The 16,344-nt window shown below is 43.3% G+C and overlaps 1 protein-coding gene across 1 annotated transcript in view; it reads left to right on the top strand.

Moving 5' to 3' along the window:
* Positions 1–16,344, top strand: part of bin3 (bridging integrator 3) — a 51,468-nt gene that overhangs the window by 31,729 nt on the left and 3,395 nt on the right. Inside the window, exons 6-7 of the mRNA XM_015972352.3 lie at positions 7,627–7,667; positions 15,610–15,751. Coding sequence (XP_015827838.3) covers positions 7,627–7,667; positions 15,610–15,751 — 183 coding nt within the window. The remainder of the gene's footprint in view (positions 1–7,626; positions 7,668–15,609; positions 15,752–16,344) is intronic.

Raw genomic sequence — 16,344 nt, 5'->3', positions numbered from 1 at the left:
CACGAAAGTGACGTCATCGAACCAGACACGGAGAATAACAGAAGTTCTACATCAAATCCTTCCTTCAGGAGGAAAGAGCCACCATAAAGTAGCAGCTACTTTGGGGAGAGGAGATTGTGTTGGCGTCACATATGCGACGTGCTGAGGTCTTTTTTGTAGTTATGCTAATTACAAACTTTTACAAGCTGATAAATCTCAAAGTACGTGACTGGCGTGGTCGAAACACCCATCATTACTTTTCATTTAAATTGCAGTACAACATATGTGCGATCCAGGGTCAAAGGCAAAGCGGATTAGAAAATAGCATTTTTAGCCCCATTGACTTGCATTCATTTTTTCTTTCTTCCGGGGACCCATGAGCCGACCGGAAAGGGAGGAGACGTAGGCTCCCTATGCTGCTGTTGTGTCCTTGGGCAAGACACTTAACACACCTTGCCTGCTGGTAGTGGTTGTAGGGACCGGTGACGCCAGTGCTCAGCAGCGTCGTCTCTGTCAGTATGCCCTTGGGCAGCTGTAGCTCATCCCCACCAGTGTGTGAATGGATGGATGAATGATTGTATTGTAAAGCGCCTTGGGGGTTGTAGAACCCTAAGAAGGTACTATACAAATACAGACCAATTACTATTATAACAATCCAGTGAACAAGGATTCATTTAGTAGTGTTGTGCTACGTTTCCCATATATTTGTTTATAACAAGCTAGTACGGCAAGCCATTAAGCATTTAATCAACAGCACCTCTTTGTAATTCCTGTTCCAGACAGCAATAATTTTATTTATCCTTGTCTAGGGTTGTCACGGTATGAAAATTTAACCTCACGGTTATTGTGACCAAAATTATCACGGTTTTCGGTATTATCGCGGTATTTTTTAAACGGTGTTGCATATGTTCAGAAAGCATTGAGTCCTGTTCTACACAAACTGAAATAGTTCTGAAAAGGTTTAACAGTGTTTATTAAACCTAAAATAACACAAAGCCTTAGCAAAAGTGCAACTTTTCACAAGTAAAGGAACAAATAGCTTATTTTTCTGGAACATGTTACAGTAGTCAGTGCAGGTTTAAATTATACAAATCCAAACATTCAAAACATAAACAATATGTAAACAAATCAAAGAAACACCACTTGTTTTCTCATATACTTGTTTTCTTCATTATCAAAATGAAAATCTAAAACTCCAGTCCACACTTGACTTGAGCACTGTACAAGTCAACCTTAAAAAATATGTATTTAAAACAAATAGCCACTTTAAACAAATTACTAAAATAACTACTACACTATGTAATCAAATCCAAATGTTCAAGTATAAATGGCATTGAATAAGTAAACAAATCAATGACAAGGAACTAATTGTATATTTCTCTTCATCATCAACAAATAAGATGCTTCATCCAGCAACAGGGTGTCCGTGACACGGTTTAAATGCTGGCAGAGGACGCTGCGGCTGCAGTATATAGTGACTCGTTGCATTCTCCCTCAACCAAAAGTTCTCACGTCATGCATTTAAGCTAAAATGCTAATGTCAACTTACCTTGCACTGGCTGTAGAGACGTGGGTGATGGTCACGCAGATGTGCCATTCGATTCGAAGTGTTGCTGCCTTTTGCAGACACTTGTTTCCTGCACGTTCTGCAAACGGGATAGCCGTCTTCTATTAACTGTCCCTCAGCATTTTTCAGAAATCCAAAATATGCCCATACTTCCGATTTAGTCTTCTTTGAGGGCTGATGGATGTCCTGGGCGCTGCCGTCTCCTCCTTCGGCCATTATTTCAGCTTCAAAGTTTTGGTGCCGTTGCAAATAAAAAAGTGCGTGTGCGCGCCGCGGGAACTTCAGCTGAAGCGACGGTGGCTGGTAAGGGTCATCGCGCCGAAACCGCGGCCACGGTAAACCCACCGAGATAATATAGTTTTTTAAAAACTGGACGGTTATTTTTATTGTCAACGTTTTTACCGGGGTTTACCGCTATACCGGTTACCGTGACAACCCTATCCTTGTCCAAATAATATTCTTATTAGTCAATTTTGAAAATATAGATTTGAACTAGTAGAAATGATAATTAAGGATATTTATAACAAATGCACTAGTAGGAATTTTGCATCTCATTTCATGAAGGTCTCCGTCCTTTAGTGTTGACTTGAATAAACATTTTTTGTCTTTTTACAGAAACTCATAACAGGCTATTAGGCAAGTCTAATTCAATTCAATTCAAAAATACGTTATTAATCCCAGAGGGAAATTAGAGTTTCTGTACACACATTCAATACACACAATTCTGAGATCAGACATACATACATAGACACATGACAAGAATTGGTGACTGTGGTCATTCGCAACCTGCGTCGCGCTACCGTAATAGATCAAGAGGGTTTATATGAAGATAGAGTCAGGGGGAGTGAAAAAAGGCACTTCAGAGTTACCCTCAACAGAGAGGGTAGCTTTGCTATGCAAAAAACACCTCAGACAGATATGCACACATACTTCAGACAGTACACAACATAAGTGTCCACTAGGTGGGGAGGTAGGGTTAGGACTGTCTTCACTTCAGTGCGTGCAGCCGCATGGAGCAGCGCTCATCACCTCCGTTTGGACAGGGGAGGGAGATAATGGGTTGGAGGGCACATTGACTGCTAGATACGGTTCCACGGCCTTCACCGGTCACAGTCCCGCCCAGGCTGGGATAGAGAGAAAGAGTATCCATAGCGACGGCAGCATTACACATTTCTTCTGAGGGGGGAGTATTCACTTCAGCCTCACAGGCTCTAAGGGCACCAGATTCAGATAAGAATTGTTTTGAGGACAGACAGAGATAATTTCCTCTCTGCCTTAGTGTTCTGTTGGTCTTCAACCCCTCTAGATCCAATAATGGCATAATTAATCTATCCCGATCCGTGCTGATCCGTCAACTCGCTCCTTGATGGAATCCACCTTCTGTGCCAGAGCCTGAATCTCAGCCAAAGTTCCAAGCTTACGACTCATCTCGACAATTATGAGTTTGTGCGTTCACAGCACGATGCATTCCATCCCTGAGCTCCGGGATTGAGCCAATATTCCTCGAAAGTTCATTAATTTTCTGGCAAGCCAGGTAACTGCTCAGGCCAAACAGCAGGAATCCCAACACCAAAACGACGAATATCCAAACATCTTCAGAATCCTCTACAGACAGTTGAGAGAGGCATATCAGGTTCCACTGTTTCCAGGAGTCCATAATATACCCAGCTGGCCCTGTTCCAGAGGGGCATCCTGGAGCCCCTTCTCCCGTTCTCATCGTTGAAAAAATTTTGTCAATCGCGTTGAGAGGCCAACTGGCCAGATCCATTTTTAATAATTTCCAGTTTCCAGAAAAAATGCAGAAAGCGCCGTGCACACAAAGACAGGACAAAGAGCCTTGGGGTAAGGAGGGAGGGAGAGGAGAAAAAAATGTGTCTTTACTCTCCAAGAGCCGGAAGAAACAATTTAGGGTCATTTCAAAATTACAGAGATTACTTTGATTATATAAATGAATTTTTCTAAACTGAATCTCTTAAAAGCTACAATAAATATCTTCTAGAGTTTAAAACCTTAATATAATGAAATCATAAACTTTATCAATACTTTATAGAATGTGTGTGTGATTTATAAATGTTAGGTGGGAAATCAATTAATGTAAAATAATCGCTGTAATGGTGAAACGGTGATTATTTCTCAGACTATAATAGTGCACCAAAATTAGTAAGTGCTAGATTGAGAGGGAAGCAGAAACTACAAACTAAAAAATTTCTTAAACGTATCACAAAACATGTTGATTCATTATTTTTGATATAAATATATACAGGTCCTTCTCAAAAAATTAGCGTATTGTGATAAAGTTCATTATTGTCTGTAATATACTGATAAACATTAGACTTTCATATATATTAGATTCATTACACACAACTGAAGTAGTTCAAGCCTTTTATCGTTTCTAATATTGATTTTGGCATACAGCTCATGAAAACCCAAAATTCCTATCTAAAAAAATTTGCATATTTCATCCGACCAATAAAAGAAAAGTGTTTTTAATACAAAATAAGTCAACCTTCATATAATTATGTTCAGTTATGCACTCAATACTTGGTTGGGAATCCTTTTGCAGAAATGACTGCTTCAATGCGGAGGCAATCAGCCTGTGGCCCTGCTGAGGTGTTATGGAGGCCCAGGATGCTTCGATAGTGGCCTTAAGCTCATCCAGAGTGTTGGGTCTTGCGTCTCTCAACTTTCCCTTCACAATATCCCACAGATTCTCTACGGGGTTCAGGTCAGGAGAGTTGGCAGGCCAGTTGAGCACAGTAATACCATGGTCAGTAAACCATTTACCAGTGGTTTTGGCAGTGAGAGCAGGTGCCAGGTCGTGCTGAAAAATGAAATCTTCATCTCCATAAAGCTTTTCAGCAGATGGAAGCATGAAGTGCTCCAAAATCTCCTGATAGCTAGCTGCATTGACCCTGATCTTGATAAAACACAGTGGACCAACACCAGCAGCTGACATGGCACCCTAGACCATCACTGACTGTGGGTACTTGACACTGGACTTCAGGCATTTTGGCATTTCCCTCTGCCCAGTCTTCCTCCAGACTCTGGCACCTTGATTTCCGAATGACATGCAACATCTGCTTTCATCTGAAAAAATTATTAATATTTTGGACCACTGAACAACAGTCCAGTGCTGCTTCTCTGTATTCCAGGTCAGGCGCTTCTGCCGCTGTTTCTGGTTGAAAAGTGGCTTGACCTGGGGAATGCGGCACCTGTAGCCCATTTCCTGCACATGCCTGTACACGGTGGCTCTGGATGTTTCTACTCCAGACTCAGTCCACTGCTTCCGCAGGTCCCCCAAGGTCTGGAATCGGTCCTTCTCCACAATCCTCCTCAGGATCCAGTCACCTCTTCTCATTGTGCAGCGTTTTCTGCCACACTTTTTCCTTCCCACAGACTTCCCACTGAGGTGCTTTGATACAGCACTCTGGAAACAGCCTATTCATTCTGAAATTTCTTTCTGTGTCTTACCCTCTTGCTTGAGGGTGTCAATGATGGCCTTCTGGACAGCAGTCAGGTCGGCAGTCTTACCCATGATTGTGGTTTTGAGTAATGAACCAGGCTGGGAGTTTTTAAAAGCCTCAGGAATCTTTTGGTGTTTAGAGTTAATTAGTTGATTAATATGATTAGGTTAATAGCTCATTTAGAAATCCTTTTCATGATATGCTAATTTTTTGAGATAGGAATTTTGGGTTTTCATGAGCTGTATGCTAAAATCATCAGTATTAGAAACAATAAAAGGCTTGAACTACTTCAGCTGTGTGTAATGAATCTAATATATGTGAAAGTCTAATGTTTATCAGTACATTACAGAAAATAATGAACTTTATCACAATATGCTAATTTTTTGAGAAGGACCTGTAATGTTGTGTCATAATTTCTAATGGTTGAGATGAAGAAAAGCAGCTTTATTCTGTAACTTCTACCTCCTGGCTGCTGTCGCTCAGACAGACTCATCAAGTTTTACAGCGGCCATTTAAAACGACTAGACAAAGTAAAATGTAGGTTGGACTGAGTTTGTGGTTTTTCTGACCTGGGTTCATTTGGTTCATTTGGTGAGTTGTGTGACCAGGAGAGTGATTCTGTCATCGTTTTTTATTTTATTTTACTATTTTCATTGAGAAATTATGCAGTTTTATGAGGTAAACTTGTTATACTGCCATCAGTTGAAGGCTAAAAGGAGGGAAGATGCTACCACACACACCCCTGACTGTAAACTGATCAGTTGTGTTTGATACTCTAAGCCCACCACTTGCCTTCCATGTGATTCGAACACTATTTTGAAATCATCTTCACACGTCAAAAAGTGGATTCTGACAGCTGGGCCACATCTGATTTTGTCTGCTCTTATCCGAATCTCACCCAGTGAAAATGTATGCCTTACACGTTCTTTTTTTACTCTTAGAGTGGCTGAAAGTGAGCCAAAGGCAGAATAGCGATTGTGAGAACTTTCTGGTCAGTCTTCGGTGTGCATCACCTCTAAGGTTTGCTAGGTGTTTATAATCCAGCACAGCTCACTGGAACACTACTCTGACTTCTCCCTTCAAGCTGGCTGTTGTTTCTGACGGCATCAACGGCTCCAGCAAAACAGACACAAAAGCATCCACCCTTTGCTCTTCTCCGTGCTGAGACGAGATGTGGTGCCGCCGGGCCTGCAAGTGAGAGAGCCAGCAGATAAAACGTGCAGCGATAATGAAGGCAGCAGTGGCCCAGGTCTGTGTGTTTATTTCTGGGGCTGAGAAGGGCGCACAGCCCCGCCGGCGCACTGCTACCGAAGCCGAGCCCCAGTGTAGATGGCGGCGGCACAGTGGAAGATGCTCCGTTTGGAGGGATATTGATTTCCTCAGCGATCTGTGTATATTTTTGGGAGGCCTGTGTGCCGGGATGGCCTCTGCCCCGTGACTCACTGATGGAGACTGCTGCTTGAGCATCGGCCTCAGGCTCTGCGGGGCCTCCGAGGAATATCACAGCTACCCCCCCTCACTGTGGGGAGGGGCAGAGGGTAGAGGGCACCAGCATGCTTAAGCAAATCGGCCGCTCTTATTCTCCCTCCTCACTGCATGCTCTCACCTTAAAAGCAGCAGCGCAGCTCCGGTCGGGGAGGGGGATAGGATGTGAATATGTAAAACAAAGAAAATGTGAATTCCCATGTTCTTATTTGTTATTGGCTCTCTGTTTTCCCTCAAACCACCATCAACCATTTTGTACTTGGAAATGTGCCTGTGTGAAGCAGAGTGTGTTGCTGTATGTTCTCATAGATGGTCAGGGCACTTTTACAAAGCACAGCTGTGATCTTGCTTCCTTGCTGTTGTGTGATTGACTGTCCTTCCAGTAGAAGTGGAACATATGGCTTCTGGAGCTGCTCGTCGTTCTTCTGCTGAAGTCGCCTCACATCTCAATCCCTAAACTCCCTCACTGCTCCCTTCATCCTTCAGTTGATTACCTTGTTGAGGCAGCTCAGTAGCGCTCACTTTTTCTTTCATTAACAGTCATTTTGAAATCTGCATTGTTAATGATGCTAAAAACTTTATTAATTGTGCTCTAACTTCTTGCTTTTGAGGCTGGAGGCCTCGAGAAGCGGTGTTCATTTACTTCCATTTAACACCTCCTTCTACCCTCCTTCCTTCCCTTGTCGCTTCTGATTACCAGAAGGTGAACGCTTGAAAATTTAAACCGTTATTGTTAAAATGTTTGTTTGTTAAGAACTTTCATCTCGTAAGACAGCCCACCCTGCACAGGATTTGAAATCAGCTGGGTTTTGCTTTCATGTCCGTCCCCTGACGGTTCCATCCGTTTGTATCGCAAGCTCAATGAATATTCAGAGATTTCTCCTCGGGGCTTGAGTACAATAAAAGAGTCATGAAAGTTTCTATGCCTGCCCCCTCCCCTTTTCCACTCTTTTTTTGTTTGTTTGCTCTGTTTGAATCATACACAACCGCTGGTGTTTGTGTCACACCAATTTGCAACAAATGTAAGGACTGTTTAGCTCTGAAATCAGTGCTCATGTGATACACTTTGACAATTACATGTTTAACCCTTCCTTGATGCTCTACTAATAGTTGTCCTTTTGATTATTACAGGTAAACCAGATCCAGAAGACCGTTATTGACCCTCTGAAAAAGTGAGTATTTTTCATACGTTGCTAAATTGCTGTTTCTTCTTCTACTTTTTATTTATTCTGTTACAACTCAGGATTACGTGTATCTTTGGGTAACGCAATAGAGACTTTTTTTTAATCAGTATTCTTTTTGGGGAAATAATAAATGGCAAGTTAGAGGATATTTTTTTAAATGTCTGTGCTGTCTCTGAGTTGTAACGGCGAGGAAGAAATGGTTGGTTCTGAGAAAAGCTTGTTTAACGCATCATCAGCTTAGACATGCCTACTTACATTTGTATGTCCCAAATAGGGCTGAACGATTTTAGGAAAATATTGAATTGCAATTTTTCTAGCAGAAATTGCGATTTCGGTTCAATTCACGATTTTCTGCAAACAGAGGTCCAACATTAGTGCCAATCCATCCTGTGGATTACGGGAAAAGATGGTCTAGATTCTAATCAAGTACAACAACTCATTCACATTAATATTCACTATTTAATCATACAATAAAAACGCTATTAATATTTTCTCCCATTATTATTTCTTTTTATTTTTTTATGTGTTTGTGAAGCAACTTGTGCTTGTGATTTTTATCTAGAGAGGAGCTTTATAAAAACATGTTCTACTCCAAAAATGCATGGAGGATATCTGTAGGTAGAAATAGATTTTAAATGTATTAAATAACAAAATGAACAGTTTTCCCTGCATTACTGCGGCAGGCTGGCTGCACATTTTTCAAAGCCGTCTTGATAGTTTTTCCTCACTAAAACGTCAGTTCAGAGAGAGAGACGCACACATTCTGACACCTTAGCTTGTTTGAACTGACGTGTGCCATCAGAAACATTAAAACCATTTTTAAAAGAGAAGTTGAACTTTCAAGTCAACTAAAGTGTGCGACTCCGCACTCGCGCTGATGAAGCATAAACCAGGCGTTAGAAGTCAGCCTGAACCTGCTCCGATGTGGGAGGAGTCTCTCTCTCCCTTACCCCCAAATTCCACTACCTCCGCTCCGCTCCGGTCCGCCCCCGCTTCCTAACTCAATTTTTACTGGTACCCGCTCTACAACGGCTCCGCTCCGGTGCGGAGACCTGAGGTGGGCAAACAAACATGCGCGGGATTTTCGAGATCTTGCGATACAGTCCGAGCAATAAACACGGAAGTTAGAGCCAAGCACCCGTTGTGTGGGAGAATCATCGAAATGAACTGTTTAATCTGCCCATCATTTGTGTTGAGAGATCAGCAGTGTTTGGATCAACAAAGTGTGACTACTTTGATAGTGGAAACTGTATTTATGGCTTACTTTTGTGCATTTAAACTTCAGCCGCCATTGATAGTTGTTAAAAGTTGTTAAATCTGTGCATATGAAACAAAAAACGCCTTTTGTTTATCGATGTATTGTGAAAAACGGAAGTTGTGCTCGCTCCTTTTCCTGTTGGGCGTTTGTGATTTCTGTCCATTTACTGCGGAGGTGCTCCGGCGTCCGGCAAAAATAGGATCGATTCTATTTTTGCCGGACGCCGGAACAGAGGGCGCCGCACGGCCGGAGCACGGCCGCAGTAGTGGAATTGCTCTGATTGACTAGAACGGGACCGATTTTGCTCCGGCGTTCATGTCGGAGCGGAGCGGAGGTAGTGGAATTTGGGGGTTACTCAACTACATTCTCTCTCTCTGTCCCGGGCTCACCTACGGTGCCATTATCATCGGCTCTAGCAGCGCTTTGTGTGGAAACATAAAACAGGAAAATAACCTGAACGTGCTGCTCTGTCAGCTGTGGAGTTGGGCTCGGTTCTGGATGATACACCCCACCCCCCTCCCCTGTGCAGGCTTTTGCCGCCGCCATAACATAGGGGGAAACCCCGGATGTAAAAAAAAAAAGTTACACAACTGATCCTGGATCAGTCAAAACCGCTAAAACCGCAGCTTTGACGGTCATGTGATCATGCAGTTTGAAATCGCAATTTCGGTCCAAAAAAGATAGATCGGTCAGCCCTAGTCCTAACCCACTTCAACGTCTGCGTACAGTGATGCTAACAGCAGAACTATGCTAGCCAGCGCTACTGTTAATGCTAGCCTGAGTATTGGCCTCAAGCTCTGTGGAGCTTGTAGGGATTTATTATGGGGTTGTATTTGACCATTTCTTAGGGCTCCTGGGCCATTTTTAGCCCCAACAAAGTTTTATGAGCTTTAAAGAGGCTTAAGGAGCAGTTTGCAAAGTAAAACAAGATCTGACCCCTTCAAAACTTTTTTGTTCAATTTTGTGAATGAATGGTAAATAAATGGTAAGTGGTTTGTATTTGTATTGTGCCTTCCAGACTCCTATGACTAACATCACACCCCCAATAAGTCAAATTGGTTAATATACAGATCAACCAATTTATATTCGCTTGCATTTGTGTGTTGATTTGATTTATAGAGCAGCTCTGCATGGGTAAAGGGATGAAAATTATACGGTGGAGTTTGCAAGCAGATTGATTTCTTCAGAAAATGGCTGAAAAGATGTTTATGTATAAAGAACAGATCTCCCGCAGACTCTTCTTCTGTTGCCATTCCTGCTGTTCAACTGTCTTTTTTATCTCATCAGTGAAGTGGCAGTGGGGGGGGGGGGGGGGGGGGGGGCATTTGTCTCATTGGCTGACATAAAAATCATTCTTTATTCTTTTCATATTGTTTTGGATTCTGTCTCAGTATGTTGAATCAAACTCAAACTCTATCAGAAGATGGTGTGATGATTGTGATGTGTAATTTTGTTTTGTGAATCAAATTAACATTTTATCTGAAAACGGATCAAATGAAACGCAGAGCAGAGATGAACAACCTCAACGGATGTATGTGTTCCAGGATCAGAAGAAACTTTCTAGTGGTCAGTAAGTAGGAACTCAGAATGAGCTGTGGTGAGTGTGTGTGTCTGGAGGGAAGTGTGTTTTGGCCTTCCTAATATTCTCCCCCATTTGAAAAGCAGTGAGTGCTATACCAGTCCTCAAGTGTAACTCCGCACGCACGCACGCACACACACACACACAAATGCGATGCAGAGTTACTGAAGGGAGTGGCTGGACCATCCAACCCGTCTTCCGGAGTGCTAGTTAAGGTATTTCTTCCTGCTCTTGGCTCCTCCCAGGAGATTAAACATGTGTTTTATTAGAGTACACAAGCATACAGCGTCTACAGCAGATTAATGTTGATTTTTCTTATTTTATATTTATTCATTTTTAAATTGCTGATGCAAAGGGAATCGTTGTATGACCAGCGTCTGCATGTGTGAACAGCCTTGTCTCCCTCATGTGCACTGGTGGCAGAGCAATGACAGGATGGAATGGTTCTAATTTCCTCTTCCTGGTGGGCGGCAGGCGGACGTGTGGGCAGGCTCAGAATATGGCAAAGGGCCCAGCTTCCTGGGCTCGACACCGTGGATTGGTTAGGGAAGAACTGTCTCAGGACAGCGTACACTTGCTCTCTCTCTGTCTCTCACTCACTCACACACACACACACACACACACACACACACACACACATGCATATGCAATAGGCTAACACCAGCCTAGACTTTAAGGGGATGTTTTTAAACCATAAAGCAACTTTTCCTTTAACGTGATTCTAAAATAGTGCAGAGGAAGCAGCTTTTTAGATAAACGCCAAACCAAACTGACCTCTCTGTTTTACTTTTAACCTCTCTAAAAGGCAGCATTACTAGTTATTAGTTGACAAAGATGCTGTTTGTAAAATAATAAAATACCAGAGCTGGTGTGCTTTAAAGCTTCCATTAAGATTCCATTAGTCCTTCATTAATTTTTCTCCCAATCCTCTGGCTTGTGATCTTGTGGCTTCGTAAATACAATTAGTGACGAGTTGAAAAGAAGATTGTTATATTAATGGAAGACTTTCACTTAGTACTGTGTATATTTGTCATTTGTATACAGTCTGTTTGTTAGTTGACGCTGCTTTGTTCGTGTGTAACTTGTGTTAAAGCTTTTGACATCCATCCTTTTGTCTTCATCTGTGGAAATGAGCAGAAAACAAATGTATAAACACTCCTTTTCCACCCTCCGTGTCTCATCCTTTCTCTTAGGCTCCATCGTGAGTTTTATCCACTCTGTGGGGTCACCAGATGACATCACTGTGTTTGTGTGAGGGGAGGGGTGTGCGTGGGCATCCAAGCATTTGTATTATCTGGTGCTCCGCTGTGGCCCTTTTCTGCTCCGTTGTTCCTTTGGGTGAGACAAAAGTCAGGCCTGTTTTCAGACCTTTGCCCCAGATTGAGCTAGAACTGGACAAACCACCATCACCTCTCTCTGTCAGAGGAGGACTTTGGCCCTGGAGCACGTCTCAAGGCCTAAAGCCAGGAGGGGGTATGTGGTCTTAGCTGCTGAACTGAATGATGGAGGTTCAGGGTTTTGTCGGGGATACAAAGATTTAAATTTGTCTGAACATCATTTTGTGTTTATGGTTTGTGAGTTGGATTTTAATGAACATGAAAAAACTTTTAAGACAAAAAAGACATTCAGGTTCTCACAGTTCACAGCCATTGAACACTTTGTTTTCCTAACAATACTTTACTTTGAGAAACTGTGTAATACTTCTACTTTTTGAAATACTTTTGGTATTTGCATGCTGAACCTTCTCAGTGGCCTAGTGGTAGAGTGTGTGCTTTTAGGAGATCGGGGTTCAAATCCCGGTCGGGTCATACCAAAGACCTTAACAATGGGACCCAATGCCTCCTTGCTTGACATCTTTAATGAGTTGGATTTGGAGGTTAAACCACCACAGTTCCCGAGCGCAGCCGTGTCTGCAGCTCACCGCTTCCCACAGGGAAGGGTCAAATGTAGAGATGTCATTTCACCAGTGTGTGATGATGACTGTGGGTCTTTACCTTTAAAATGTTCAACAACTCTCTGTTATCTGATAGATGGATTAATGATCCATCATCTTCTGCCTCACAGAAGCTGACATTTATGGCCTCGTCTAATGGGCTCGACACACGGGAGGCGACATCGCCTCTCCTCCATTCATTTTCAATGAGACATGCGCGACAAAGCGATAATCGTGGGTCTCCCTCCTACCAAGCGAAATGCGAAAAACGTGCGTGTGAAATTTTGCGCTCGTGCACGTGTCGTGCACAGGCGACCCAGCGACGCGATCCCAGAAAGTTGAAACATTTTCAACTTTTCATCGCTGTCGCTCGGACGAGGACCAATCAACGGAGGTTTCATTCACTGACCAATGAGCGGACAGGATGCTCCGCACATCTCCGAGCAAACATGGAGGAGAAGTTGATTATTATTATGTTTTATAGTAAAATCAGAAGTAAGATTTCACATAACTCTAGCAGCACCTTGTGAAACATCATATGTACCGCTTTTTTAACTCTGAACCGCTTAAATAACCTTAATTCCCTCCAACCTGACACAGCCAAACAAAACAACGGAAGTTTCGATTTCGCCATGGAACAGAACGCGTAGACGGCTTTGCTGCTGGCCGCGGATCGCCTCCCGTGTGTCAGGTAATAAAAACGACAGCGACATATTTCGCTGATCGCGGTCGTTTGTCGCCTCCCGTGTGTCGAGCCCATAAGTTTGTTTGCGACAGCTAAAGGCTGTGTTGATTTTTTTCTTACCAGGGGAGAGCGGATCGTGGATCGGCTAGTAGAAGCTAACCATTAGCAGTAACAACTCCACAACACGGCAGAACAAATTCAGTCTTGTGGAGATAAAACATCAGCGTTGCATTTTTGTAATCAATAAAGCGCGAACAGAGGCAGTGGAAGAGTTGCTCTGCTGTTAGCCAATCAGAGATCAGATGTTTGTGTGTCATGGATAATAATGAGTGTTTCCCGCCTCCTACTACTCCGACTAACTTCTGCTTCCGGAAACAGGAGCGCGAGAGCTTTTTCCCCACACAGAGATTGACTCACAGGGCATTCATTTATCCAAGAGACCACACTGAAAACCCGAGTGAATGAGAGCTTTACCAGGTGATGCAACTTTTAGTTTTTATCTCAAACGAAAAGGCAGCAATGCACTCGTAAACACATTCTCCTATTTTTAGAGCTCTCGTGCATTCTTTACAGTAGTGAGTTATGTGATAGTGAGAGTCGAGAGGGGACGGCCAGCCTCAGCCAAGCCCAAGTCTGGACCAGACTTGGGCTTGGCTGACAGCTCAGACTGGCCCGTCTGTGGATTGGCAACTTCTCATAAAAAACACATGGATTCATACGCTATTTCCATCCAGCCACTTCACCGCACCCTGACCTGTCACATGGACAGCAGTGTGCCCTCAGCCCGCATTCAGCGTCTAACCAGGAAACCCTCACACAAAACCAAACCTGACCAGTAGTTCAGCCAGGATCAGGAAGTCTAGGGAAAAGTCCCAGGTCGGGGTGGTTTTAGAGCGAACTGTCCCAGGAATGTTGCATGCTTTCACACATGACTCCGGAAACAGCCGAGTCTCTGAGATGGAGAAACGAGAATGGAATGGGTTAATTAATAGACTACTGTTTCCTGCTTCATCTCAACTGTGATGGTTGGGATGTAAAGTCTTTGTGTTTAAATAAAGTTACTACCACCAGCGGTCTTGCCTAATTATCAGGTGTAAACATGCATTGGGGCTTGTCGTGAGAAAGAAAGCAGCAGGTGAACGACACCAGTGATTTATCTATGATCCATTGTGTCGTGTAAAAGCTGGTTTGCCGCTGCATTGTCAGCACAGAACAAATATGTTGGAGAGCGGTCATGCCTAGAGGGTAGTTACATAATCCCTTGGCACTTAGAAGTATGCGTACACTGGAGCAGATAGTAGACTTGAGGATCGGCATCCACCCCTGCCGTAAACTGGGCCAAAGTGGGATTTTATAAATAGCGGTAAAGCGTGGGCCGTGGGGCTGGGCCCTGTTGAGCTATGTGATGTCACTTATACACTACAAGACCACTCCTTGCTCAACTTCCTGCTGGAAATGATCCCTGTTTGTCTGAAAGCAAGCCTCAGCTCTCCCCCTTGCCCCATCAGCCTGCTGTAGGTGTTCTTTTCAGACAGAGTTGTTGTTTAGGATTTCACAACCAGTTCACGAGTTCTTAGTGGTTCCTGCAACTGCTGCACACACACAGCAGGGCAAGAGATGGCGTGGAGAGGAACGTAAACTATGTAGCCCACACATTTTGTGGCTAATAACGCTATGGGTAGAGAAAAAGAAGGCTATTCTAGTAGCGAGCCTACGCAGCTGATAAAACGCTTTAAATGACTCATTGAAAAACGGTTGATCTAATTCCTCATTACGACTGTTTTTACTCCTGACTCATATGTAGTAGGCACCTGTGTGAATAATTCTGGAGTCTGCCTTTGAAAACACTTTTACTGGTTTCTGTTTTGGTTTTAAAAAAAAAGAACCAAAGATGGATTTTGCCCGAGTTTTGGTGATGCTGGCGGCCATTTCACCCAAAGAAGTTTCACATCCAGACTCTTGATGAAATAGCACGACTGTTTTAATGGCTCCTTTACTCTTTTTACTAGACATGTCTGTTTTTCATAAAATCATATTAGATGTGATATGTATATATTTGCATACAGTATTCCTGCTCCCCGTCAACCATAAACCCAGCGCAACAAGTCCCAGGATGAAGCTCCGACTCCTGTTGCTAAGTTACAGATGAATGCTTTCCTATTTTTAGTGCAGAAGACCAGGATTCTTGTTGCAAGAATATATTTTCATTTGGAATATGATAATTGTCACAAAGTGAATTGTTTCATGCCACTCTGAACTATAGTAATTAGATAATAGATGAGAGGAAGCTTAATGCAGAGCTGTCCTCTGAGAGCACCTCTACAGTAAGATGTTGAGAGCAATTTCATTAAATCATGATGACGTTTATGGAGATGTGATGGAATGCAGAATCTGAATATTTCACAAAGTTTCTTTTATTTTCCTGCTGGCGAAGTCTGCCGTCGCTTGACGTTTCTGTTTGCTGGCTCGTTTCAGGTACAGCGGCGTCTTCCCGAGCCTGAACATGGCGGTGAAGCGTCGGGAGCAGGCGCTGCAGGACTACAAACGCTTACAGTCCAAAGTGGAGAAATACGAAGAGAAAGAAAAAAACGGACCCGCCATGGTTAAGCTCCATCAGGTGCTGCTAGAATCCTGACTGTGACTCGAGGGGAGCGGGGTTCACCTGCTCGTACGTGTGCCGTGAACAGAGCGAGATGAGCGGGGAAAAGACACAAATGCTGACTGGATGTGAATAAAGTCGTTGAGCACATGCACACAGTACATGTGCACTCCTTCACCCACGCAAGCTAGCAGGCTCTCGAGTAGTGCCGTTTCAAAAAGGCACTGCTGCACATCTACAGGCACATAATTGAGAATTGTAGACACACACACACACACACCACGAGGCCACTACCGAAGTACACACATTCACAGATAGTGTTGCACGGTTGCCTATGCTATTGCCTTTAACACATCCTCACACGGTGAGCCTCCCACACACACTGAGAAAAGCACTGTCAGGGGAACAAAGCCTTGAAGAGGCCCTACATGCCTGCCCTTTGAGTCCATGTGCACTTAAAGAAATGATCCTTATACAACGTTTCTTTTACTGTTTTAACTTCCATCTGGGAGGAAAATAGACGGAGAGGTGAGGAGGGGAGTAAATAAACAGTATGTTACGGTTTCCTTATAGCAGCTCCCCTCCTTCCCCTTAATAAAAATTCTCACCCT

The sequence above is a fragment of the Nothobranchius furzeri genome, chromosome 17 (assembly GCF_043380555.1).
Source record: "Nothobranchius furzeri strain GRZ-AD chromosome 17, NfurGRZ-RIMD1, whole genome shotgun sequence".
In the NCBI taxonomy this organism is placed as follows: domain Eukaryota; kingdom Metazoa; phylum Chordata; class Actinopteri; order Cyprinodontiformes; family Nothobranchiidae; genus Nothobranchius; species Nothobranchius furzeri.
This window is presented reverse-complemented; position numbering and strand designations above follow the sequence as displayed.